Below are 26,624 nucleotides of genomic sequence, written 5' to 3'. Positions count from 1 at the left end.
TTCCATTAGCAGGGCCGGCCTTATGCCCATTTTACACAGGATGATTCTCGTTTAACCCTTTCCAATCCAATTTGTATCCTGGTTTTCCTAGGGGGCTTACTCTTTTTCTGCCATTATACAATGGCGCTATCTGCTGGCTAAAGCCAGTACTGCATGAGGTGACACGTTGGATAGGCTCCGACAGCAGAGAGGCTGGCAATATACAGTAAGAGAACTCCGACGGACGTCTTCTAACATCATGTCTTAAATCATGATGTCTTTAGACGTCAGACAGTGGCTTGGAAAGGGTTAAATGAGCGCAACAGCGAGTGACGTTACCGCTAGTTCTTCGCCCTCATGTAGACTGTTTAGACAGGCAAACTATCGCTTTGAATCTCTCACTGCTTGCTCATTGCTTCAGATTCCTATGTGAGCGGGGAGGGGGTTTAGACGTAATGAGAAGTGAGCGAACCAGTGATGATTTTTACACAGGCTGAAACTGGGCGACAAACGAAAAGCGAACAAAAAGTGCACGATGGCGTTGCATTAACACCTAATGATTATTGCGCACTTTTGTTTATTTAAACAAATTTTGATTGACATTCGTTACGTATAAATGGCTCATTATCTATGTGCGACTTGTGTGGTTGCACAGGGCGCCATTCTCCAGGTTGCGGGGGGGGGGGGGGGCTACCAGGTGCCCGGCATTTTTGTATGAAATGAGCCACGCTCCTAGATACCGCCACTGACCACACACCCTTTTTGATAGTGGTGCCAGGCAGTAAAGCTTTTTTGCTCCAAGTTTGAAAAGGTTGGGACAATGTTCTAGTAATAGAGGGCATCCCCTTATTCCAGTCATGGGTATAAATAGATAATGGGAGAGATCTCTGTATTGTTAACAATTTGCCCCTCTTTATTCTAAGCTAAATAACCCAAATTTTGGTAACTTCTCTAGGCCACTCGTTCCAATGATTAACTTAGTTGCCCATCTTTGTACCTGATTAAACTCCAATATGCCATTCTTGAGTACTGCTACCCAAAACTGTACACAATATTCTATATGTGGTCTGACCAGTGAAAGAGCAAGAACAATGTTCTCATCATGCGCCCCTAGACCTTTTTTGATCCACCCCATAATCCTATTTGCCTTTGCAGCAGCTGCCTGACACTGGTTGCTCCAGTTAAGCTTACAGTTAACTAAACTCCCCAAGTCCTTTTTCATGTCGGTGTTCCCAGTGGTTTCCCATGTAGTGTGTGATGGTGATGTGTATTTACCTGCCCATGTGCAGAACTTTAAATTTATCTGTATTTTTTCCCTACTGGTTTTTAGTGCTTCTTCGCTGCCTTTTTGTTTTAGTAGTTTAAGTGCTTTCTTTTCGCTGTTTATTGCCCCCTTTGCATCTTTATTGTGACACATTGTTTTTCTCCTATTTAGTCTTATTAGTCCTATTAAGTCTTTTACTCCGGGTTTAAATAATTTCCCACTTATTGTCTGTACTCTTATTTTTGAGGACATTACCCCAGTCAATAAGTTTAAGGGCATTTCTCATGTGATCGAACTTGGCCTTCCTAAAGTTTAGTATTTTTGTAGCTCCCCGATAAAACTCCCTTTTGAAAAACAAGTGGAAATGTATTATATTATGGTCACTGTTTCCCAGGTGCCCCCCAACCTGCACCCCTGTTATTCTGTCAGGTCTATTGGTTTGGTTAATATGAAATCCAAAATGGCCATTTCTCTAGTTGGGTCTTGAATAAATTGGGTAAGGTAATTATCTTTAGTTATTGACAGAATCTCATTTCCTTTATGAGATCCGCAGGTTTTGGTTTCCCAGTTTATATTCGGACAGTTAAAGTCCCCCATAATAGTTACATTGTGATTTGATGTTTCATCAGTTTGTATCAGTAATAGATTTTCAGTGGCTTCTGTTATATTTGGTGGCCTATAGAAAACCCCTATCAGGATTTTATTATTATTTTTCCCTCATGTATCTCTACCCTTAGAGACTCCACATGTTCATCTTCCTCACATATATTTTCCCGTATATCCTCACATATATATGGGCTTTAAACAGGATTTGGCATAAAAACAAACCCCGCCCTTTTTCAGTTTATTTCAATCTCTTCTAAACAAACTATAACACTGAAAGTCAACCACCGGTCACAGCTTTCATCCAACTAGGTCTCCGTTATTCCCACTATGTCATAGTTCTCCTCAGACATTATTACTTCCAGTTCATCAGCCTTATTGGTCAGACTTAGTTACGGTACAGTTTAGAAGGTTTTGGCTATTTTTTTATCCACTCCCATTCTCATTACTTAGTCCCATGTCACTGTCTACACTGTCTTCCCCTCTACCTCTCTGGTTGCCCTCCTCCTGAGTCCCTAGTTTAAACACCCCCCCAACCTCAAGCCATCTTCTCTGCCAGAGCTGTGTGTGCCAGGTTTATTACTCCACGCTCCAGTCCCAGAACAAGTGTTCCTGGGACCGAACAATGACATTAAGATAGATTTTACTCCTGTTTAGGTATTATCTACTTATATTTTAGCAACCTCAATTTTAATAACCATACAACTGTCTTGCTTTAGCTGCTCCCTACTGGATTAACAGGCCGAAAAATGAAGTTCGAGGTCCAGGAGAAGACGTTAAATTCACCTGTGAGGTTGAAGGAAAGCCCAAGCCCCATATCACCTGGATGATGAACAGTAAACCCTTACTAGGTATGGAGAACAGCACTGCCAACTTGCTGGTTGTAGTTTATAAGAAATCAGATACACACTCCACTTTCTTAGGTAGCCATAAACATTGGAATGTGCCCAGGCTTATATAACACTCGGTGATCTTTCATTCATGAGACCTGTAAATATGTGAGTTGGCTCTTCCAAGCATACATATGTAGGTTTTGAATGGGTTTCAATAAAAAAAAAAGTTATTTCAACTTTTTTATATTGAGGTATGTATGTTCATCTCTGAGTCCAAAGTAACCGGGGAGCTTATGGTAGATACGTTGTAAGAACCGCATTGTTTCTTCCCTTGTTGCCATTGAAAATCTCTCCATTCAACAGCTGAAAATCTGCTTCCAAATATCAAAATGGATGGAGAAAATTTAATTATGTACAACCTGAGGACCAGTGACACTGCGGTGGTTCAGTGTGAAGCCGGCAATAAACACGGACACATACTAGTAAATGGTTATATCTCTGTTGTTGGTAAGTCTTCTCATTTCTAATGGTTTGTCTCATTTGGAGCATAGTCAGCTAATAAACTGGTGGTGGTTATAGTGGGCGGTCGCAATGCAGTGCCTCTTCATTTAACCCTTTCCAATCCAATTTGTATCCTGGTTTTCCTGGTGGGCTTACTCTTTTTCTGCCGTTATACAATGGCGCTATATGCTGGCTAAAGCCAGTACTGCATGAGGTGTCACGTTGGATAGGCTCTGACAGCAGAGAGGCTGGCAATATACAGTAAGAGAACCCCGATGGACGTCTTCCAACATCTGAGCTGTACAGCCTGAAATCATAATGTCTTCAGAGGTCAGACAGTGAATTGGAAAGGGTTAAGGAGGACCTTAGGGATCTATTGCTATCAAAAGAATCGTATTTCTTTGGATGCCTGAAGTTCTTTGTTTCGGGTACTGCAGAAAATGTAAGTATTTCTGTAGTTATAAAGCGCAGTAATTACAGTGTATTACAATCTACTGAATCGGATGGGACTTACGGAATCAGTGGAGCAAACTTTTGCTGAACTGTTTGCGTAACTCCCATAAAAGCCAGTAGACGTTTCACAAACAAGCTGCTCTGTTTCTGTAACTTGGGGGCTGTGGACACAGTGTTACTTGCTGTGCTATGCTGTTTGCATAACCTCGTTACTGTTGCTTCTATGGGGGTTACAGAAATAGAGTAGCAAAACCTGCCTGACTGTTTCTATAAGTCTCAACCACCACTTACCACTGCATTCAGCCAGGATAAGGGTGGTGAGGACCAGAACAAGAAATAGATGTGGGTCCTAGAGGTGGGACCCCATCTATCAGACTTTGATGAATATTCTGTGACTATGCCACAGAAGTCTAAATGGGAATGCCCCTTTAAACGGGTTTACTGGCACTAAACTATTGATGACCGGTTAATAGTTAATTAAGGGAGGGTTCAACACTCAGGATCCCCACTGATCAGCTGATTGAAGTGAAAGCAGTACTCGGGTATGTGCGATTGTCACTTCTGTCCATAGCAGGGACAGTGCCGCACATTGTATAGTGGCTGTGCTTGGTATTGCAGCTGAATCTCATTCACTTTTATGGGACTAAGCAGGCTATGTGACCAATAAATGTGACACTACAAGTCTGAAAAGAGACTGCAGCACTGAATCAAGAGCTGCGACCTCCTCAATCAGTCTTGAGGATAGGCCCTCAATAGTTTAGTACTGAAAATCCCCTTTAGGCCTTTTATCGCTATTTTGCCACGATAAAGCATTGACCAAAAATCACGACCATCTGAAGCATTGGATTCCAATGTATGCGTTCAAATGAACGATTTTTAACCACATGTAAACATCGCGATAATAGGACGTTGGCGGCCGATGGTCTTGCCATATCTTTCGAACAGCTGGCAACTCCAAGAGGCTTCCATGAGAGCTGCTGGCAAATGGAGGTGGGGTAGTTTAGCAGCGGGCATTTAAATAATAGAAGCCATGCTGAGGGTTTATGCCGGCCAAAGGAAATCCGGGCTGTGTTGTATACACGCCACACCTGGCCACGACTTGGTCACGGCATTTACCTGATAATTAGAGATGAGCGAGTATACGCGCTAAGGCACATTACTCAAGCGAGTAGTGCCTTAGCCGAGTGTCTCCCTGCTCGTCTCTAAAGATTCGGGGGCCGGCGGGGGGGGGGGGGGGGAGCGGCGGGGGAGAGCGGGGAGGAACGGAGGGGAGATAAAGGGTTGTCGTACATGGTGGTGTACATGCAGTAAACTAATTAGAAGTAATGTGATGATGACATCAACATGTTGACTGATACTAAAACTTTTCTCCTCGCAGAACTGGCGCCAGAAATTAAAACTCCAGATAGAATGAATTACTCCGCTGTGGAGAACACTAATGTTTTTGTCCACTGTAAGGTTTTTGGTGCTCCTACTCCGGTCGTCTACTGGTATGTACTGCCTTCGAAACCAATTATGAATAATCATTAAATAGGTTTGCCCACTAAAGACATTTTTGCCCTGTCCATAGGATAGAGGATAAATGTCTGATTACTGGGGGTCTGACTGCTGGTACGCTTTGTGGTCCTGAGATCTGTACATCCCAAGTTCTCCATGAAAATGCAGCATTGGTGGGCATGTGTGACCACCGCTCCATTCACTTCTATGGGACAAAGGAAGATTGCCAGGCGCATCGATTTTCCTCCATCTGAATAGAAGTGGATAGCGCAATGGTTATGCATACGCTCCTGTGCTCCATTCACATGAGGAACTCAGGGTATGCAGATGTTGGGATCGCTGGGGTTATCAGCAGTCGGACTTTCAGTGATCAGATGGGGGAAAAATATCATTAGTGAAAAACTTCTTTAAACCGCAGTTTGGCATCTTCCAACCTTCAACTATACAGAACTTATGCGTTGGACCTGAGCAGGAGGTTGGACCCGATGACCCTGGAGGTCCCTTCAACTCTACCATTCTATGATTCAGATTATAATAGAAGTGTTTACAGCCAACCCGGGCCTGAGACTCCAAAGATTCCCACGGCCGTCCCCACCGACCTTATTATAATCTGCTCTAATGGCTCCTATCTTGGGCCAGCCCACCATCTTTCCACAGTCCCTGGCCACTCAGCAGTGCTTTCACATCAAGCATCTTGTCAGGCCACAGCGCCGCTCAGTTATGTGAGTACCCGGCAGCATCAGACTGTTCCTCTTTGTATTCAGTGCTCAGACCATACTGTATGGAGCACAAGACACAAGGGAGAAGTCAAGCTCTGAAGCTGCTGGGTGATGTGACTGAGCAGCACTGCGGTGTGGCAGGAAGTTTGATGTGACACAGCTCTGCTGCCTAGAATCGCCGCCCAATTACTGTAAGTGTAGTCTGTTACCATAGAGATTAGAGATGAGCGAGCACGCTCGTTTAAGGCTGATGCTCGAGAGAGCATCGGTCTTTTCGAGTAAATGCTTTCTCCTCTGAGCGAGTGGAAGCGTGGGGGGGGGGATCTCTCCCACTCCCCCCCCCCCCCCCCCCCGCGCATGGTGCTCGGACGAGTAAGAAGTTACTCGAAAAGACTGATGCTCTCTCGAGCATAAGCCTTAAACGAGCGTGCTCGCTCATCTCTAATAGAGATGCATGGCTCTGTATAAGGGACATAAAATGGTAGGAATTTTTAAAGCATGGCCATTTGCAAAGTTTTTAATTTCAGATGCATGGGGATAATTAAAAAATGATCGTGAAGAGGGAATGGGCCATTAATTGACATTGTAACTGGACTGATTTTAGGTTGTATGGGCTGGTTCTTTGTTGTTCATTCATCTCTAACCTATAATCGCAGGTACGACAAGGATATGAGTTCCGTGGTAAGGAAGGATAACTCTGAAATCCTCACTAATGGCAGCATGGAAATCTCAGATGTGACCAGTGAAGATGAAGGAATGTATTACTGCACAGCCTCAAACAGCCAGGGCAACATGACCATCTCTGCATACTTAGATGTCAGAAGTAAGTGCTGCGGTTAGGTGGTGTCTTGACTTAGATTCAGGATATTATGCAGCAGAAGGAGTTACAAAAATATGAAGTATTTATTTACAAACAAATGAATGTAAATGAATAATGGTGAATTAACAAGAAATATAACTATTTTCCGTAGATTTAGGGCTCCCACCCACTGGCGATATTTTCTCCACTGCGATGCGAGACTAAAGTTAAAGTCTTGCATTGCTGTGCGAGAAAAAAATCGGCATGACGCTGGGATATCGGCATCATGCCAACAATTCGCCAGTCTTTCCAATGTGGCCAGCGGCAGTAGCACTAGCCCCATTGAAAAGAGATGGAGAATGCCGGGGACTTCTGCCACAGCTCTTACAGCTGTGGCAGAAGTCCCCGACATTCTATTCAATTGCTTTCAATGGGATCGGCACTGCTGCCGATCCCATTGAAATCAATGCTTTCTGGCAAGACCCGCAGAATAATTATCGGGGAAGGGCTTGAAATATAATCACTAAGTTTGTTAAAAAAATGTTAAAAAAATGTAACTCACCTCTCCTGCGCTCAGCCGCATCCTCCTGCTGGCTCCCCGGCACTGCTATTAAGCTCTTTCAGCAGTCGGGGATTTAAAAATCCCCGTCTCCTGAAAGGGCTGTGCAGATTGGTTGAGGGCTCAGCCAATAGCAGCTACTGCTTAGCTATTGGCTGAGTGCTTAGCCAATCACACATAGCCCTTAGCTATTCATTCATGTCAGACCGCTTATACAGGTCTTTATAACAATGATTGGAAATTGAAAACCCCGAATCAGCTGTCTATGTATGGACTCTGGCTTGATTTTCAATTACCAATCGATGTTATAAAGATCCAGTGCTGGTGTAATGGTCTGGAGGGCCCACGCATAGGATAGTCGATCACACTTAGTAGTGGTATGAGGGATAATGACAGTTCAGGACATCCTGCAGCCACATGTGTTACCTCTTGTGGCGGGGCTTCTAAGAGGCCTTTTCCAGAAGGATAATACCCTGCCGCACACAGCGGGGGGTCACAGGAATGCCTCCAACATTGTCAGACTTCCGCAGCTGCCCGGTCGCCAGATTTATCGCCAACAGAACATGTGTGAGACCATCTCGGAAGCCAGCTTTGGCAGCCTACGAGTTTTCACAATCTACTGTAGAGGCTCAGTTACAGCAAATGTGGAGCGATATGCCGCAGGATACCATACGGAACTCATATGCCTCCATTCCTGCCCATATCACATCTTGTATCCAAGCTGGAGTGGCCAAACAGGGTACTAGAGCCTCCCTTCAAGTGTCACCATTCAGATTGATTTTGAGGCTGATACATGTTCATCAGTCACTCAGGCACCACTTATCTTATATACCTATCTTTAGGTATATGAGATAAGTGGTGCCTGAGTGACTCATATACACTTATCTCATATACCTATCTTTATTTGTACTATATGTGGGCACCTTGCTTGCCTATTGGTTGTCCCTTTTTGCATTATTTTGCTCCATAGGAGGGCACTGGCAGTTGAACATTACATGAGAATATCGCACATTACAGGTACATCGCCTTTACACTTCCTTTATTGACATATGCCTGATAACTACATCACTTTCTGGAACTCTGACTCATATACCCTGTAAGGGCCAAGTCCTTACACCCACAATGCAACAATGTTGAAGGTGTTAATACTATGAAGTCTCACTTGCTACAACTTTACATAGGTACTACATCATACTAATACTTCACACTGTTTGTTAAAGAAATACCCCTTCACTGCTTGCAAATTCTTGAAACTAGTTTCTGAAATCTCTATCAGCACCACCTAAAAACATCCAGGCTCGCTTCCGGTTAATGTCCCAATATACTACTCGCAATTCAAGCCTACATTAAATCACTACTGTCCACATGACTACTGTTCGCATCCTCCCTACCTTCACAGCAGGCCTGCTGACTAACTGTTAAGTCCCTTATAATGTACAGATTGAGCGGCTTTACTGAGGCTGCCCTCACTTACAGACTGTCAATGCTCACAGCAAACCTGATTCAGCTGCCCCTCCAGATTTGGGCCACAACACAACAGAACCCCACAAACTGGGATTTCTCGAGTTGGCCCTTTAACTTTGCTCCCAGATCATCAAGGCCCTTTTAGTCCTCCTTCAGCCTTTAGATATCAGGGCCCCTTTCAGTCCTCTTGTCCTGCTTTACAGTATAGCCACAGCACTTCTCTTGCCGCTTGCAGCACAGCAGCCTCTACCACTTCTCTGGCCATTGTAATGTGCTACGGCCCTTTAACAGTCTTTGCTTCTACATTATTGCTGCTGGTGCATCTCTTCAAGATGTGACACAGCTTAGAATTCACTTATAGGGTGTCTGAAGCACCGAGAACATTCTCCCCTCAGTTCCGGGACGGGGGCTTACACTTGGAGCTCAATTGGTCCTCTACTGGCACCACGGTGCATTTCCACACTCCTTTGTCTTCCTCGCTATGGCTGTAGCCAACCGAGGAGCCTCTTTCCAGCTCAAGCAGCGCCTGCATCAGACAGGCTATTGCAAATAGCTAGGGCTGGATTACAGTTATGGCAGAAGGGTCAATTGTCTTGGAGACTCCATGGCCTACATCCTCTACCTTTCAGATTTCTCCATTACTTCTCAAACATCACATGGGAATTTGATATTTTTTAAGTGTTCCTCCAGCAATATAAAAGTTCATGAGCCTCAATATTTTCTTATTTGACCATCTTGCCTCTTTTCACAGATGCTACTCAGATAATCAGTCCACCGGACAACCAGCGAGTGAGAAAGGGAGGGAAAGCAACTTTTGAGTGTATACCTTTATTTGACTCCAGAATGGAGAATAAAATAGTGGAATGGATGAAGGACGGCATGGAGATTATAGAAGACGATGATGATGACAAGTAAGAAGGACTGCGATGGGAGGGTTACGTTATTGACTAGTGTGATCTTATATTTAGCAACTCTTCATACAGTGATCACCTCTTTGGTGTTAGGTTCTCATAGGTTGAGAACAGAGCACTCATGGATATAGTTACAGTACTAAGCAAAAGTTTTAGGCAAGTGTGTAAAAAATGGTGCAAAGTAAGAATGCTGTCAAAAATAGAAGTGTTAACAGTTTGTTTTTGTCAATTAATAAAACGCAGAAGAGAAATGTAAATCACATCAATATTTGCTGTGACTGACAACCCTTTGCCTTTAAAGCTGCATCAATTTTTTGAGGTACATTTGCACACAGTTTTTGAAGGAAGCGACAGGGAGGTTGTTCCAAACATCTTGGAAAACTAAGCACAGACGTTCTGTGAATGTAGGTTTAGGGTGCATTCAGACGACCGTATATCGGCTGGGTTTTCACGCCGGCCGATATATGACGTCTCTCTCTGCAGGGGGAGGAGGCTGAAAGAGTCGGGAGCAGTGCTCTGAGCTCCCGCCCCCTCTCTGCCTTCTCTCCGCCCCTCTGCACTATTTGCAATGAGAGGAGGCGGGACAGGGTGGGGTTAAATTCTGGGAATTAGCTCCCCCCACCCTTACTAAGATCATTCTGTCTCTTCATGTAATCCCACACAGACTGGATGATGTGAGATCAGGGCTCTATGGGGCCGTATCATCACTTCCAGGGCTTCTTGTTCTTCTTTATGGTGAATATAGTTCTATGACATTGGCTGGATGTTCGGGGTTGTTGTCCTGCTGCAGAATAAATTTGGAGTCAATCAGAAGTATTACATGATGGATAAGTATCTGTATTTCTTAGCATTGAGGACACTATTAATCCTGGCCAAATCCCCAACTCCATTTGCTGAAATACAGTCCCAAAGTTGTAAGGTTGTGAGATGTTTCACTGCCTGCAGGCACTCATTATTGTACTGCTCTCCACCATGTTTCACTGCTACCTGCAGACACTCATTATTGTACCGCTTTCCACCATGCTTCACTGCTACCTGCAGACACTCATTATTATGATGCTCTCCACCATGCTTCACTGTCATCTGCAGACACTAATTATTGTACCGCTCTCCACCTTGCTTCACTGCTGCCTGCAGACACTCATTATTGTACTGCTCTCCACCATGCTTCGCTGCTGCCTGCAGACACTTATTATTGTACAGCTCTCCATCATGCTTCACCGCTGCCTGCAGACATTCATTATTGTACCGCTCTCCATCATGCTTTACTGTTGCCTGCAGACACTCATCATTGTACCATTCTTCACTGCAGCCTTCAAACGCTCAATATTATAATGCTCTCCACCATGCATCACTCATTATTTTCCCGTCCCCACCATGCTTCACTGCTGCCTGCAGACACTCATTATTGTACCGCTCTCCTCGATGCTTCACTGCTGACTGCAGATCCTCATTATTTTTCCTCTCTCCATCATGCTTCACTGCTGCCTGCAGATACTCATTATTATACCACTCTCCACCATGCTTCACTGCTGCCTGCAGACACTCTTTATTATACCACTCTCCACTATGCTTTACTGCAGCCTTCAGATGCTCATTATTATAATGCTCCCCACCATGCATCACTGCTGCCTGCAGACACTCATTATTGTACCATTCTCCACCATGCTTCACTGCTGCCTGCAAGCAGTCATTATTGTACCGCTCTCCACCATGCTTCACTGCTGCCTGCAGACACTCATTATTGTACCACTCTCCACCATGCTTCACTGTTGCCTACAGACACTCATTATTGTACAGCTCTCCATCATGCTTCACCGCTGCCTGCAGACATTCATTATTGTACCGCTCTCCATCATGCTTCACTGCTGTCAGCGGACACTCTTTAGCGTATTGCTCTCCACAAATGTGTCACTGCTGACTGCAGACACTCTTTATTTTACTGCTCTCTACTATCCTTCACTGCAGCCTACAGACACTCATTATTGTACCGCTCTCCCTCATGCTTTACTGCTGTCTGCAGACACTCATTATTGTACCACTTTCCACCATGCTTCACTGCTGCCTACAGATACTTATTATTGTATGGCTGTCCACCATGCTTCACTGCTGCCTGCACACACTCATTATTGTACCGCTCTCCACCATGCTTCACTGCAGCCTGCAGACACTCATTATTCTACCACTCTCCACTATGCTTCACTGCTGCCTGCAGGCACTAATTATTGTACCGCTCTCCACCATGCTTCACTGCAGCCTGCAGACACTCATTATTCTACCGCTCTCCACTATGCTTCACTGCTGCCTGCAGGCACTAATTATTGTACCGCCCTCCACCATGCTTCACTGCTGCCTGTAAACACTCATTATTGTACCACTTTCCACCATGCTTCACTGCTGCCTACAGATACTTTTTATTGTATGGCTGTCCACCATGCTTCACTGCTGCCTGCACACACTCATTATTGTACCGCTCTCCACCATGCTTCACTGCAGCCTGCAGACACTCATTATTCTACCGCTCTCCACTATGCTTCACTGCTGCCTGCAGGAACTAATTATTGTACCGCCCTCCACCATGCCTCACTGCTGCCTGTAAACACTCATTATTGTACTGCTCTCCACCATGCTTCACTGCTGCCTGCAGACACTCATTATTGTACAGCTGTCCACCATACTTCACTGCTGTCAGTGGACACTCATTATTGTACCGTTCTCCACTATGCTTCACTGCTGCCAGCAGACACTCATTATTGTACCACTCTCCACCATGCATCACTGTTGGCTACAGACACTCATTATTGTACTGCTCTCCCTCATGCTTCACTGCTGCCTGCAGACACTCATTATTGTACCACTTTCCACCATGGATCACTGTTGCCTACAGATGCTCATTATTGTACCGCTCTCCAGCATGTTTCACTGCTGCCTGCAGACACTCATTATTGTACCACTCTCCCTTATGCTTCACTGCTGCCTGCAGACACTCATTATTATACCCCTGTCCACCATGCTTCACTGCTGCCCGCAGACACTCATTATCTCACCGCTGTCCACCATGCTTCACTACTGCCTGCAAACACTTATTATTGTACCACTCTCCACCATGGATCACTGTTGCCTACAGACGCTCATTATTGTACCGCTCTCCCTCAAGCTTTACTGCTGCCTGCAGACACTCATTATTGTATCGCTGTCCACCATGCTTTACTACTGCCTGCAGACACTCATTATTGTACCGTTATCCACCATGCTTCACTGCTGCCTGCAGACACTCATTATTGTACCGCTCTCCACCATGCTTCACTGCTGCCCGCAGGCACTCCTTATTGTACCGCCCTCCACCATGCTTCACTGCTGCCTGCAAACACTCATTATTGTATCGCTTTCCACCACGCTTCACTGCTGCCTGAAGATACTCATTATTGTACCGCTCTCCACCATGCTTCACTGCTGCCTGCAGGCACTCATTATTGTACCGCCCTCCACCAGGCTTCACTGCTGCCTGCAAACACTCATTATTGTACCACTCTCCAGTCCTTCAGTAAACAAACTGCTATTTTCAGTAAAAAAAACTTCTGTTGCAGCCAAATATTTTTGGATTTTTGACTCATCAACCCAGAGCACCTGCTGCCCTTGTTCTGCACCCCAGTTCCTATGTTTTTGTGTTGAGTCACTTGGCCTGGCTTCTCTGTAGAAGGAATGTTTTTATGGCTGCATTTCTCTATCATGAAGATCCTTTCTTGCCGGATTTTTCTGAACATTAGATGGGTGTACCTGGGTCCACTGATTTCTGCCAGTTCTGAGATGATAAACATCAATAGATTAGGACAGCGCTCCACTGATCCTTATAAACAAAGGATATAGCAGAAATAACAAGGGGGACTTACCCGGTGACTAGTGGGGTTCTGGCGTAGGATACTCCACCAGCACCTCCACATCCCTGGGAGGCATATAAAATGTATGTAGGATCCTCCTGTCGTCCTTCTTATCCTGAAATATTCAGGAGAGCTGCCGAGTATTCGTGTCCTCTATTAGTAGACGACCCAAGATGCCATATACGAGTTGGATGAAAAAGGCTCCGTGCTCTACAGAGAACGACTATCGGATCTCCTCCATACTGCATGATACTTTTTTTCCAATACAATGCAACGCGTTTCATCACCCAAACCGCGACTTTATCAAGCATTATGCTTGAAAAAGTCATGGTTTGGGCGACGAAACGCGTTGCATTGTTTTGGAATAAAAGTATCATGTTGTATCGTATGGAGGAGATCCGATAGTCATTCTCTTTGGAGCGCGGAGCCTTTTTCATCCTTCTAGTATATAGTTTTGAGATGATGGCGCTGCTAAACATCTTCCAATTTTTAAGGGAAGTAAGCATGATGTTTCCTTGGCTGAACACTGCGTCTACAGTTCTCAATATTCCCAGTTTTTGCTTCTTCAAAAGAGCTTGAACAGCACCTCTGGAAACCCTTAGTCTGTTTTGAAATCTTTGCCTGGGGCGGACCTGACTGATGCAGTATAACCACCTTGTGTCCTGTTGCTGTGCTCAGTCTTGTGATGGTATATGACCTGTCACATGAAACTGTCTTCCACAACCTCACCTTTGTAGCAGAGTTTGGCTGTTCCTCACACAGTTTTAAGCCTCCTACACAGCTGTTTATGTTCCCGTTAATGACTGTATTTCAAACTACATATGAAAATGATGATCATTATCACCTGTTTGGAATAATTGGGTAAACATACCCCTGACTATAACCCTACAAAATCCCTGACTTTGTGCAAGTGTACCCAGTGGAATTGCTGCTGTTTTGAAGGTAAAGGGTGGTCACACTAAATATTGATTTAATTTACATTTCTCTTTTGTTCATTCACTTCACATTTAGTTAGCTGACAAAAATAAACTATTAGCACTTCTGTATTTTAAAGCATTCTTCCTTTGCAGCATTTTCAACACCCGCTTAACCCCGTAGTGACAGAGCTATAGTAAAAATACGTCCTGCTGTTGCAGAACGTGTATGGAGGGAGGTAGCGGCGCTATCTCCCTCCATACAGCGCGGGCGTCAGCTGTTTATTACAGCTGACACCCGTGGGCAATAGCCAAGCTCGGCCGTTCAGCAGACCGCTGCTATTAACCCTTTAAATGCCCCGAACGCTGTTTGGGGGTCCCGCACAGCCCCCCCGCGGTGAGATCGGGGGAGCCGTGCAGGTGTCATGGCAGCCGGGGGCCTAATGAATGGCCCCAGGGCTGCCTTAACAGACTGCCTATCAAGCCATCCACACAGGGTGGCTTGATAGACTGCCTGTCAAAAAGCAGTATGACGTAATGCTATAGCATTACGTCATACTGCAGGAGCGATCAACGCATCGCATGTTAAAGCCCCCCAGAGGGACTTCAAAGTAAAGTAAAAAAAAAAATCATTAAAGTTTTTTTAATGGTTAAAAAAAAAAAAAGTTATAAAAGTTTAAATCACCCCCCTTTTGCCATATCTATTATTAAAAAATCTAAATCATAAAATAAAAATATGTATTTGATATCGCCGCGTCCGTAAAAGTCCAATCTATCAAAGTAGTGCATTATTTTTCCCGCACGGTGAACGTCGTCCGAAAAAAAAAAGAACGCCAGAAATACACTTTTTTAGTTACCCTGTCTCCCAGAAAAAATGCAATAAAAAGCGATCAAAAAGTCGTATGTATTCCAAATTAATACTATCAGAAACTACAGGACATCCTACAAAAAATGAGCCCTTGCTCAACTACGTCGACGGAAAAATAAAAAAGTTATGGCGCGCACAAAAGGACCGCAGAAAATAATTGAAAAAAATTAAATATCTTAAAAAAAAAAAAAATTAAATACAAGTACTACAGCAAAAAAATACTATATAAGTTTGGTATCGTAGTAATCGTACTGACCCATAGATTAAAAATATCAGGTCGTTTTTGTTGCAGTTTGTGCGCCGTAGAAACAGGACGCATCGGAAGATGGTGGAATGTCGTTTTTTTTTCCATTTCTCTCCGCTTAGAATTTTTTAAAAGTTTTTCAGTAAATTATATGGTACAATAAATAGTGCAATTGAAAAATACAACTCATCCCGCAAAAAACAAGCCCTCATACAGCGACGTCGATGGATAAATAAAGGAGCTACGATTTTTTAAAAGGGAGGAGGAAAAAACAAAAATGGAAAAAAGCAAAAAAGCTCCGTCACTAAGGGGTTAAGCTTTTGCTCAGTACTGTAATCTAGTATAATCTTAGACTTGTCTAGAGTATCAGAGCTGAATGGATTGCAGAAGCCAAGCTTTTTTTGATTTACTTCTACTACCGCACTCCTAAAAAATGTCATTTTGCCCTCACAGGTACTTTATCGAAGAGTACACTCTAACTATAGCCAATGTGCAAGAAGATGACGAGGGGACATACATGTGTGTGGCTCGCAGTGAACTGGATTCGGTTGAGAAAGCCGTCGTTCTTGTGATGATTGGTTAGTATATAAAAGATGATACCCGTATGGAACATTGAGCTTGGTATGTTGGGGACATTTAATGATGGAAATCTCTGAGCGGTGCATATACTGTAGATCAATGCTACCTATTAATATGGGGAACCTATAGTCTGCACACACTATCGTCATTTTCTGATATGTCTTTAAGGCCTTGTTCACACGGGTGCAATTTTGTAGCGTTGCTACAATGCTACAAATCGCATGTATGAGAAGCCCATGCTTTCCTATGAATTCCTTCACACATACGATGTTTTGTAGCATGTAACAACCCATCACAAAAACTTAGTGGGTCCGACGATATTCCCGCGACTCGCGAGGTTTTGTAGCCCGTGTTTCTCTATAAAGCCTTCCTCTCTGTTGCATCGCATCGCATGAAAAAGCAAATCCTACTGTCAAAGCCAAATCTTAGCCCTAGCTGCAGAAAAAAATAAAAAAAATCCACATACATCACCTTAGAAGCGCTGTCCGACGTCAATCGGCCAACCAATCACAGCCATTCATTTAGCACTGGCTGTGATTGGCTAAGCGTCAGCCAATCACAGCCAGCGATTACAGAATGTAGGGATTTCTCTATCCCCGGTCAGAGGATAAGGAAGAGAAACAGTGCCGTGACCCGGGAAGAAGCTGCGGTGGCGCCCCGGACAGTGCGGGAGAGGGGATGTATCCTTTTTTGTTTTTTCTTCAGCTACAGCTTATTTTTGGGGTAGGGCTTATATTTCAAGCCCCCCCCCCCTGAAAATCATTGCATGTGATGCTACAAAGTCGCGTAACTTTGTAGAGTCACATGCGACTTTGTAGCGCTACAAAATCGCAGTATTGTCGCGAGAAGACTCAGCAATAGCTCACGGACCAGCGATGCGTTACCGCTGCAATTTTCTCGTGGCGATGATGTAAAGGAGGCCTAAGGCTTCTAGAAATCAGTTTGGCTTGACTTTCCAGCTGAAGGCAATCTTTAGGCCTCATGCACACAGCAGGCCATGTGCACGAGATTGTGTAGCTACACATGGAGCCAGTATTCTGCCAATGGCCACAGGTTAAGTGCTAACTTTAAGATTGGTCGATCTTCTCGCTTCTCCCACTTGCAGTGACTTCATTCTGAATGGAGCACTGGCTGCGCATGCGCGGCTTCCAACCCGTTCATTTCAGTAGGGCTGGCTGAAATTACCAAGAGCTTGTATTGCCTATGTCCAGCAGTCCAAGTGAGAGTGAATGGAGCGACACTGCATGCACAACTGCTGCTCCATTCAATCTCCTCACCGCAGGGGTAGGGAGTGCAGTAAGTTTACAGTGAGGAGGAGGAGGGATATGGGACCCCCATTCTGGGGATTAGTAAAGGTCTCGCCATGATGAGCTGTGGGTTGAGGATAACTTTAGATTTTGTTATAACCCCTTTAATGAGTTTTAACCTCATGGCATTTCCATCTAAGATGCTTATTACATATTAATGGGTTTTGACATTAATTATTGTGTTTTATCGCTAATTTTACATTTTTTTACATTTTCGCTTCTAAACAATAGATTCAAAAATGTTGAAATAGAAACAAAATAAAACCTGTAAATGTTTCCTTCTCAATGAATTTCATTTGTATCCATTTCTTTAATTTGCCCAGATCTTCCAGAACCTCCCTCTTACTTGGAGCTCTCGGACCCTCAGGACACAAGCGTTATCCTTACGTGGATCCCAGGGCAAGAGAATAACAGCCCCATTGATGGTAAAACCCCCCACTAGACCTTCCCATTGAATGTATCAGTTCCCTTGTTTAACAGATTTACAAAGTTGTTGTTCTCGCTGGTAACTTCATGGTCATTTTGTCATCTAGAGTTCATCATCGAGTTTGAAGAAGACCGCTTTGAGCCTGGAACATGGCATGAACTTATTAGGGTCGAAGGAAATCAGAACACAGTCAAGCTAAATCTCTCTCCCTATGTCAACTACCAGTTCCGGGTTATAGCTGTAAATGAGCTAGGACTAAGCAATGGAAGCGAACCATCGGATCGTATTAGAACACCTGTAGCAGGTGATAAAGAAGGGAGAGGAATTAGGAAAATTAACAGAATAATGAAAATTAGTACATTTTGTGTTTTCACTTCTATCTTGAAGCGGTTGTACGAAGATTACATGTTATCTCCTATTTTATAGGATTAGGGATAATTTGCTGATTTTTGGGGGCCTCACTGCTGAGACCCCCTTCGATCTCAAGAACAGGGGCCCGTGTCCCCCACGGCTGTCACTGCAGGGGTCCCTTTTTTTCCCACGTTAATGTCAGAATAAATGGAGTGTTGACTGAGCATGCACAGTCAGCGCTCTGTTCATTTCAACGGGGCTGACGGAAATACCTAAGCACTTGTGGCTCGGGTATCTTGGTACCGTGTTTCCCCGAAAATAAGACAGTGTCTTATATTAATTTTTGTTCAAAAAGGTTAAACTTTTTTACATGTATAGCTGCCTGGACACTATTTAAATTGACTTTTTTAATTAACTGTTAGCATGGCTTAATTTTGGAGTAGGGCTTATATTTCAAGAATCCTCAAAAAGCCTGAAAAATCATTTTGCATCCTCAAAAATTCTGGAAAATCATGATATGTCTTATTTTCAGGGTATGTCTTATTTTCAGGGAAACAGGGTAGTCCCATTGAAAGTAAATGGACCACTAGCGCACATGTGCGACCAGAGCTCCATTCCGTCTCCTCCTTACTGGGGAGGGGAGGTGCAGTCACTCCAGAGGGAGGATGATAGGAGACAGAAAGCCCCTGTTCTCAAGATTGGAAGAGGTCTCAGCGATGAGACCTCCACCAATCAGCAAGTAATTCCCTGTCCTTGGAATAGGAGATAACTTGTAATCTTGATACAACCCCTTTAAATCAATACGGTAACCTTCAAAAATGTTGCATTTACTGTTTTCATTATAGCCCCTACAAGGAATCCCAATGATGTCCGAGGAGAAGGCACAGAGCCAACCAACATGAGGATCACTTGGAAGGTAATATGAGCACTTTGGAGCTGCAGGATAATAAAATTGCATGTCTCAGTTGGACTTATAGGTGTTGGCCCATAGATATTGATCACCTATTAAGAGGATAGGTGATGAATGTTTAATTGTTGAAGATCCAACTGCTTAGACCCTACCGATTACAAGAATAGGGGTACTGAGTCCTCTATGTGATGGAGCGATGTCACTTATATGTATTACTGCTTCGCTCATGGGACATTCTGTACTCGGCTATCTCCATCAGTCCCATAGACAGTGAATGGATTGGTAGTGCTCATGGGTTACCACCATTGTGTTCTTGATGGCATGAGTCCAGTTGTCATGAACAGTGGGAGTTCCAGTGGTGAGACCCTCAATGATCATGCGTTTATCACCTATCCCACAGATAAGTGATAAATGTTACCTCTGAGTGAACCCTTTTAATACAGTGGGTCAAGTCAATGTAACTGAACCCAAATACCTGTTATGGTAACAAGAGTGATACGGACCACCGATGCAATATCGCTGCATTTTCTTGTGGCGATAATGCAATTTTGTGTCGCTACAAAGTCAGACGTGGCACTACCAAGTCGCATGACTTTGTAGCACCACGTGGAAGGATTTGTTTTGGCGGGGGAGGCGCTTGAAATATAAGCCTTACCTCGAAAATAAGCTCCCGCTGCAGTAAAAAAACAAAAAATAATAATACATCACCTAAGAGGTGCTGTCAGCTCCGCCGCGTCTTCTCCCCTGAAGGTCCACGGCACTCGTCTTCAGTCTTCTGCCAGCCCTTCCTGGGTTCCCACCTCCAGGGAGGGCTGGCTGTAATTGGTTCACGAGTGCCGTGGCTCAGCCAATCGGAGCTGGCGTCTTGATGAACCACTCACAGCCATTTATTGATCCATTGAATGGCTGTGATTGGTTCCTCGAGCGCTGGCTCTGATTGGCTGAGCAACACGCTTGGGAAACAATCAGAAGCAGAGTTTCCTGGAGGTGGGGATTTTTAAAGTCCCGATCAGGAAGCTTCATAGGAAAACGTCAAACAACTGCCGGGGAGCTTCAGGGAAGACGGGCTTTTACAGTAAAATTTCCTATTTTTGTATTTTGTCTTGCAATGCCGCAGGTTACAAAACATCACTCGTGTGGAAGAACCCATAGGAAAGCATGGGCTCTACATACATGTGATTTGTAGCACTGTCGCATTTTTTTTGCTATTTTACACCAGCCCTGCCTCTTTTTAAAAATTGGGCAGGACTCAGTACTTGGGGGCATGGTCGTTCGTCGCTCATCAGACTTAGGCCCCCTGTCCACGTCCGTGATGGAATATCGCTAGCGGGGAGCAGGGGAGAGAACTGTAATTTCTCTGCGGTAAGCCTATCTGACAGATAGGCATCACTATGGTTCTCCGCTCGTGGACAGCGGGGCTCCGCTTTCCATAGCAACCCTGTGGAAAGCGTTCACTGCGTTACCCGCGGCCGGATTATCCCTGCGGGTAACATAGTGAACTATCGCCCCTGGACAGGAGCTCTTACTATAATCTGTGCCAGAAACTGGTGTAAAGTATATCTGAAATCTCCGACAGCTGTGTAGCTGGCATGGATTTCAGATTTGCCGCATGGATGGCCTGCAGCTGTGCCAAATGTATTAAAAGGCTTGTGCCTCTTAATACATTTTTTTCGCACTTCATGCCAGCCAGATCTGTAGTTAGATTGGCACAATGTATTAAACTCTGGTGTAAGAAAAAATTGCTCTAGAATTTTTCTTTTTCGTGAAAAAATAAAAACACTTTTCTGGTGCTTTTTTCTTTTTCTTTGGTGACACATATTTTTTTTTCTGACATTTCTTTTTTTGCTATTAAGGAGCCTAAGGGAAACGCCAGAAAAAAATCTGATCCAGAGCTTGCTGCAATTTCGAAAAAAACTCTATTGACCGTTGGCGTTTTCATGGACGGCCGATATACGCTACCATGTGATGCATGGGCCCGGCGTATATGCCATCGGACAGAGGGAGACAGTGTACCTCTGCTACATTGTAAAAGAGTCTGAAAAAGACTAAAACACATAGTAAATGTGGCTGACAGTTTACTGGCTCAGGCCTCAGTCACACGGGCGCATCGGCACCCGTACACCGGCACTGATGCGCCCGTGTGACTGACACCAGCAGACGGACGTACCGGCAGACGGCCGTCTCTCTGCAGCGCCGGAAGGAAGAACATGTGACCGGCTTCATTGCCGGTCATGTGTTCTTTCATCAGCGCTGCAGAGAGACGTCCGTCTTCAGGTACGGCCGTCTTCTAACTGTCAGTCACACGGGCGCATCGGCGTCGGTGTATGGGTGCCGATGCACCCGTGTGACTGAGGCCTCAATTTGTCCAGAAAACTCTCGAATTTTCAATAGTAAATCAGGCCCGGCATTTGTGGTGTTTTTTTCATGGTTTCCTATTGAGTTAGCGCTAACATTTGGATGCCGCACAAAACAAAAATGTGGCAAAAACAACTGACATCAAAAACAGTGTTTTTGACAAAAAGACCATGCTACATCAGCCTTATTATATGCATTTCTCCCAAGTTCTAAAACTTAAATGGAAGATGTGTCTAGATCGCCGGAGTCAATTTGCAGCAGCTATTTGCTACATTTGTTAAAAGTGAAAGGGTGCCGGTACACCCAGCATTTGTTCGAAACGTAGGCGAAGCTCCGCAGATTGCCCCCAGCACCTGGACTCATTATATTGTTTGAATTGATTAGTCCAGCTACTGGCAGGCAATGAGCAGAGCTCTGCATGCTTTTGGTGGTGGAGGACCACTGCGTGTATGATCACCATAATGGGCAGCCAATTGGGGACATAAAGTGACCGTCCGGGCAAACAAAGATGCCTGCATCGCTTCTCTGACTACCTGATGCCTACTGTGCACCTGTATGCATCTGTAGCCTAAGATGCTAACTGGCTGGTACTGCTCACATGGTGAGCGCTGGCCAATCAAAGCAGTGTGTAGTCTATTAAGGACCATTTACATGCAAGGATGATCACTCAAAATTCCTTCAAAAGATAAGGAGAATGACAGTTTGAGCGATCATTTTGCGAAAGCTGCTAATAGGTACTAATGCCTATTAGCAGCTTATTAGCTTCATTTGCATGTAAATTAGCTTCCAGAACTGTACAGCAGGTGGTTTATTCTCTGCATACAGTTCCTTTGTTACTGCAAGCTGAATACAATGTAATCAACGCTCTCATGGAGAACACAGCATGCAGTCCCTGCTGAACGATGGATTTTATGCTCACCTAAAAATCACAGTTCAGCCGAAGAGTGAAAGATGGGAGCATTTACACGCAACGATTATCACTCAAACAATGGCTTTTGTGCGAATCTTGTGCGATAATCATTGCGTGTAAATAGGGCTTTAGACAAATGAGGTATACTAATGTACAGTGTGCATCAGGTAGTCAGAGAAGTGGTGCGGTCATCTTTGTTTGTCCAGGACCGGACGGTCACTAAGTAGAAACCCCTAGGAGCATATTTACTTAGACTGATATTTAAGTAAACCATCAACTGGTGGCATTATAACTGCCTCTTGATACATTTGTCATGTCTGGTGACACTTCCGTGCACTAGACTGAATCTACACCAGCTCAGATCTGGTGTAAGTTTCTACTATGATGTACGCCAGTTTCTGGCATACATTATAGTAAATGAGAGACCACACCCCTATTACTAGGCTCCACCCACTTTTAAAAAAGCCTACGCCCCGTAATTGACATACAAAGATTAATAGATATGCTCCAATACATATATAAGGTCTAGCTTGTAGCTTGTGGACATTTTACAGTTAGCAAAAGATGAAATTAGGAAAAGATGCAGAAGATTTACGTTCAGGTCACCTATGTGTTGTATACATGACTAAATGTAATTTTCTTCATAGCATATGAGAGGGATTGATTGGAACGGACCTGGATTTGAATACATTGTAAGATGGAGACGGCAGAATCAGGAGGATTGGATGGAAACGGTAGTCACAGAAAATTTTCTCTATGTGGAGAACACCAAGACATTTGTACCCTATGAGATCAAAGTGCAATCGAAGAATGAACTAGGCAAGGGTCCTGAGCCTAAAGTTGTCATTGGCTACTCCGGAGAGGACAGTAAGTGCCCTTCTTCTTCCACTGTATTATACAATAGGGCCGTTTTCACACGGCCGAGAAAATCGCGCAAGATTGGTGTGTTGTAAGATGCACAAATCTCATACAAATATGAACTCCATTCTTTTGAATAGGGTCATACAAATCATTGGGGGAAAAAAATAGCGGCACATCCTACCTTTGGGCATGCCCTCGCATCGCCCATTGTTTTCAATGGGGTCGGAGGCTCGATATTGTACTCACCTGTGTGAAATTAGGGGATGATAAAATCTAAAAATGCAACATGCTTAATCAAAAACATACATTAGGTAAGAGGGGAAGCACTGCCCTACTCTCTTGTCTTACTATGGTGGCTTATAGCTGCTATGAAAAGTAGCGCTAAACGCCATGCTGAACTCCGTCCCCTGTCGGACAGGGCAGAGGAGAAGTGATGAGATAAGAACTGGCCGTGCACCAGAAACAGGTGCACGAAAAGAAGAATCAGGCTCATAAAGCGCCAAAAAGTTAGTGCTTAGTGAGACGCTTTTCCGTAGATCCACTTTTCACCATTAATTCCGTACATCTTTGTCGCTGTCCAAGTGTCCTGCTGGTCTGCAGATACAACACTGGCTCTCTCAGCTCCAGCCAGCCTCTGGTCACTGTCTTTTCTCGGCAGATCCAGAAGCAATTTAAATCCCTGCTTCTGCAGCACCTCCACCTGCTTCTGCTCAGCACTGTTCACTGTGATTCAGCACAAAAATGTCCCAGAGCCGCAACCTCTGGAATGTTCTTACTGAGCATGCTCAGTTCCAATCTACCGAAATTTGGCACATGTTTTGGCACACGCAGTGATTTGGGCACAATCTTTATAGCAAACCACAGTCCATCTTTGTAACAACATTTTAACCTCTTAGGGTAGCCCCTTCAGGCAACAAAACCTTAATGGTCTCCATTTGAGTGATTGAGTTCAATCCTAGAGTTCGCTAAGAGCTAAACCTGATAATGGTCACATTAGGTATTAACCAGAACCCATCGACGCGTTTCTGCCACTATACTATTGTTAGCAGTGTCATCAGGATGGATGTGATTATACAGACAGAGCTACACAGCACGGTGGCTGTTTGATAAATGGGCATAGATGGTAAGTAAACCCCACACTGGGGTTTATATCGCGTCAGACACGCCTCCCAATCAGAGGGGCTGGTCACCATACCTCCAATGAGCATTCTGTATCGCTGCACGTACTCCACCCTGTTCTCGCGATCTCGCGCATGCGCAGTGGAGCCCTGGCGCGGGGCACCAACCATTGCCAACCAGCGGCAAGACGCCGCCGGCTGACGTGGCCGCGATCCGTCGCTGTGGCAGCCAAGCACCGCAAGTAGTAGGAGGCAGCGATGAGGGAAGTATGGAGCAACTAAACCCTGCATCTGGCCGGTAACTGAGAAAAAAGGCTGAAGGTTTTGGACATAACTGACACCAAAGGTGTTTGAGTGATTGAGTTCAATCCTAGAGTTCCATGTAAATTCTATTTTTTGGATTCAGACGTAATCCCAGGATTGAATCCAGGGAAGCCTGGAGACAACCCCTCTAAGGGAGTGATCACACATCGCAGAGTAAATTCGCCCCAAAATCTGTGTGTGGATTTTGGTGCGGATTTTCACCCGGAATTCACTCATTGCACTGAATGAAATCTGTAGTGCAAATCTATCGCACTTCTGCAACAGAATTGGAAATCCACAGAATGGCTATTTTCCGCAGTGGGTTTTTGAGTTAATGGGGCTTATTAAAACCCATTCACTTACACTGGACTGTAGCTTGTTGCGGAAGTTCTCCACACATTCTGCAGGCGAACTCACCCTAGAAGAGTGCCAATTATAAACTGTTCTGACTTTACTGAGCGCTCTACCATATGTAAATGTTCAATAACCTTTCACTAGGTTTCAATCCTCTTTGCAGTTCCCAACGTTATACCTGAAAATATAGGATTAGAGGCTTTTAATGACAGCGTGATCAAAGTGGCGTGGTTACCGGTGCAGAAGGAAGGATTAAATGGCAGACTAAAGGGATTTGTGGTAAGTAAAACTTCTTTAAGTGGTTGTCCCAATTTTTAAACTTTTTCCCGATAATGAGAACAGTGGTCACGTGTAAGTTCATATGGATGTACAGATCTAGCAATTGTCAACATGACTGGCATATCGTGATGATGCGATTTACATTGTTGGAGTACTTTGCAATAAGTTAACATGATAAATTGTACCTTAAGTTAACCCTTGCTACATCTGTAGCAGCGAACGAATGGACTTTTGAAGAAAATCAGCAGTGCTGTGGAGATGAATTGAGTAGCACCAAACATGCTAGATGAGAAATCCATTCATATTGGGATGGGGTAGACATGGGACCCCGTGGGAGCACCAGTGGTCAGACCCTCACTGATCAGGCACTTATCTTATATTCTGTGGATTGTGGATAAGTTTAAAACTTAGGATAGCCCCTTTAAGGAGGAACACCAAGCTCCACCTCATTGTGACAACTTCATTGTAATGTTTTGCCCCTCCCTACTTTCTACCGAGTAGAAAGAGCTCTAGTCGCTCTGCAGGAAAAGATCATTACAGTTTTGGACAACCAGAGCTCGTTCAAATGGCTTTAGCTTTGGTTCTATCAGTGCTGCTGACATGCCTTTTGTGTCATTTTAAAGCCAAGATTCTTGCAGAATCGGAGCTACATCCATTTGAAGTGGGGTTGGGAATACTGAATTTACGACTGTCACATTTCTCTGTGTGCAAAGCAGAAAGAAAGAGAGAGGAAGGGGAGACCAGCAGCAGAGAAGCTCTGTGATCCTTCTGTCTCTCTCCTAGTCCTAGGGGGAGAAGCTACATGAATTTTTGCTCATGTTATCACCCCCATCAATCAAAGAGCATATTTGCTCTCTTATTGTCCAATACCGTATGTTTTCTTTCCCTAGAAAGATCACTGCTCTACACTGTTTCACTCTGCAGAGGGCGCAGTCATTGCTAACTGTGGCATCTAAGCGTTTTTATAGTAAAAAGAATGTAAAAGTTTCTTTTCCCTTTATACAAGGCCTTAAATATTGAAAAAAATAAACAGAACAAAATAAAAAAAACAACACATAATTGATATCTCCACATCTGTACCAACTTGTATTATAAAATAATGCATTATTTATCTATCAATTTCTTTAAAAAAAATAAACATAAAACAGAAGACTGCAGTTTTCTATTTATCTTGCTCTGGCAAGACATAGAACAATAATAATTAAAAAGTCATATATATATATATATATATATATATATATATATATATATATATATACCTCAAATGATGCCAATAAAAAAACATTACAAGTCGTCCCACAAAAAAACAAACCCTTATACAGCTCAATTGATGGGAAATTAAAATAACTTTGGTCTTGGAATTTGGCGACACACAAAAAGCGTT

The 26,624-nt window shown here is 44.1% G+C and overlaps 1 protein-coding gene across 2 annotated transcripts in view; it reads left to right on the top strand.

Moving 5' to 3' along the window:
• L1CAM (L1 cell adhesion molecule) overlaps positions 1-26,624 on the top strand; it is a 245,188-nt gene that overhangs the window by 178,234 nt on the left and 40,330 nt on the right. For both annotated transcript variants that reach the window (XM_066580774.1, XM_066580775.1), the window contains 11 exons: positions 2,566-2,697; positions 3,043-3,186; positions 5,012-5,123; positions 6,506-6,672; positions 9,423-9,582; positions 15,940-16,064; positions 17,696-17,797; positions 17,906-18,103; positions 18,996-19,066; positions 22,973-23,192; positions 25,125-25,240. In XM_066580774.1, coding sequence (XP_066436871.1) covers positions 2,566-2,697; positions 3,043-3,186; positions 5,012-5,123; positions 6,506-6,672; positions 9,423-9,582; positions 15,940-16,064; positions 17,696-17,797; positions 17,906-18,103; positions 18,996-19,066; positions 22,973-23,192; positions 25,125-25,240 — 1,547 coding nt within the window. The remainder of the gene's footprint in view (positions 1-2,565; positions 2,698-3,042; positions 3,187-5,011; positions 5,124-6,505; positions 6,673-9,422; positions 9,583-15,939; positions 16,065-17,695; positions 17,798-17,905; positions 18,104-18,995; positions 19,067-22,972; positions 23,193-25,124; positions 25,241-26,624) is intronic.

Source organism: Eleutherodactylus coqui, chromosome 10 (assembly GCF_035609145.1).
Source record: "Eleutherodactylus coqui strain aEleCoq1 chromosome 10, aEleCoq1.hap1, whole genome shotgun sequence".
Classification (NCBI taxonomy): domain Eukaryota; kingdom Metazoa; phylum Chordata; class Amphibia; order Anura; family Eleutherodactylidae; genus Eleutherodactylus; species Eleutherodactylus coqui.
Note: the sequence above shows the minus strand (reverse complement) of the source record. Positions and strands in the feature narration are given on the sequence as shown.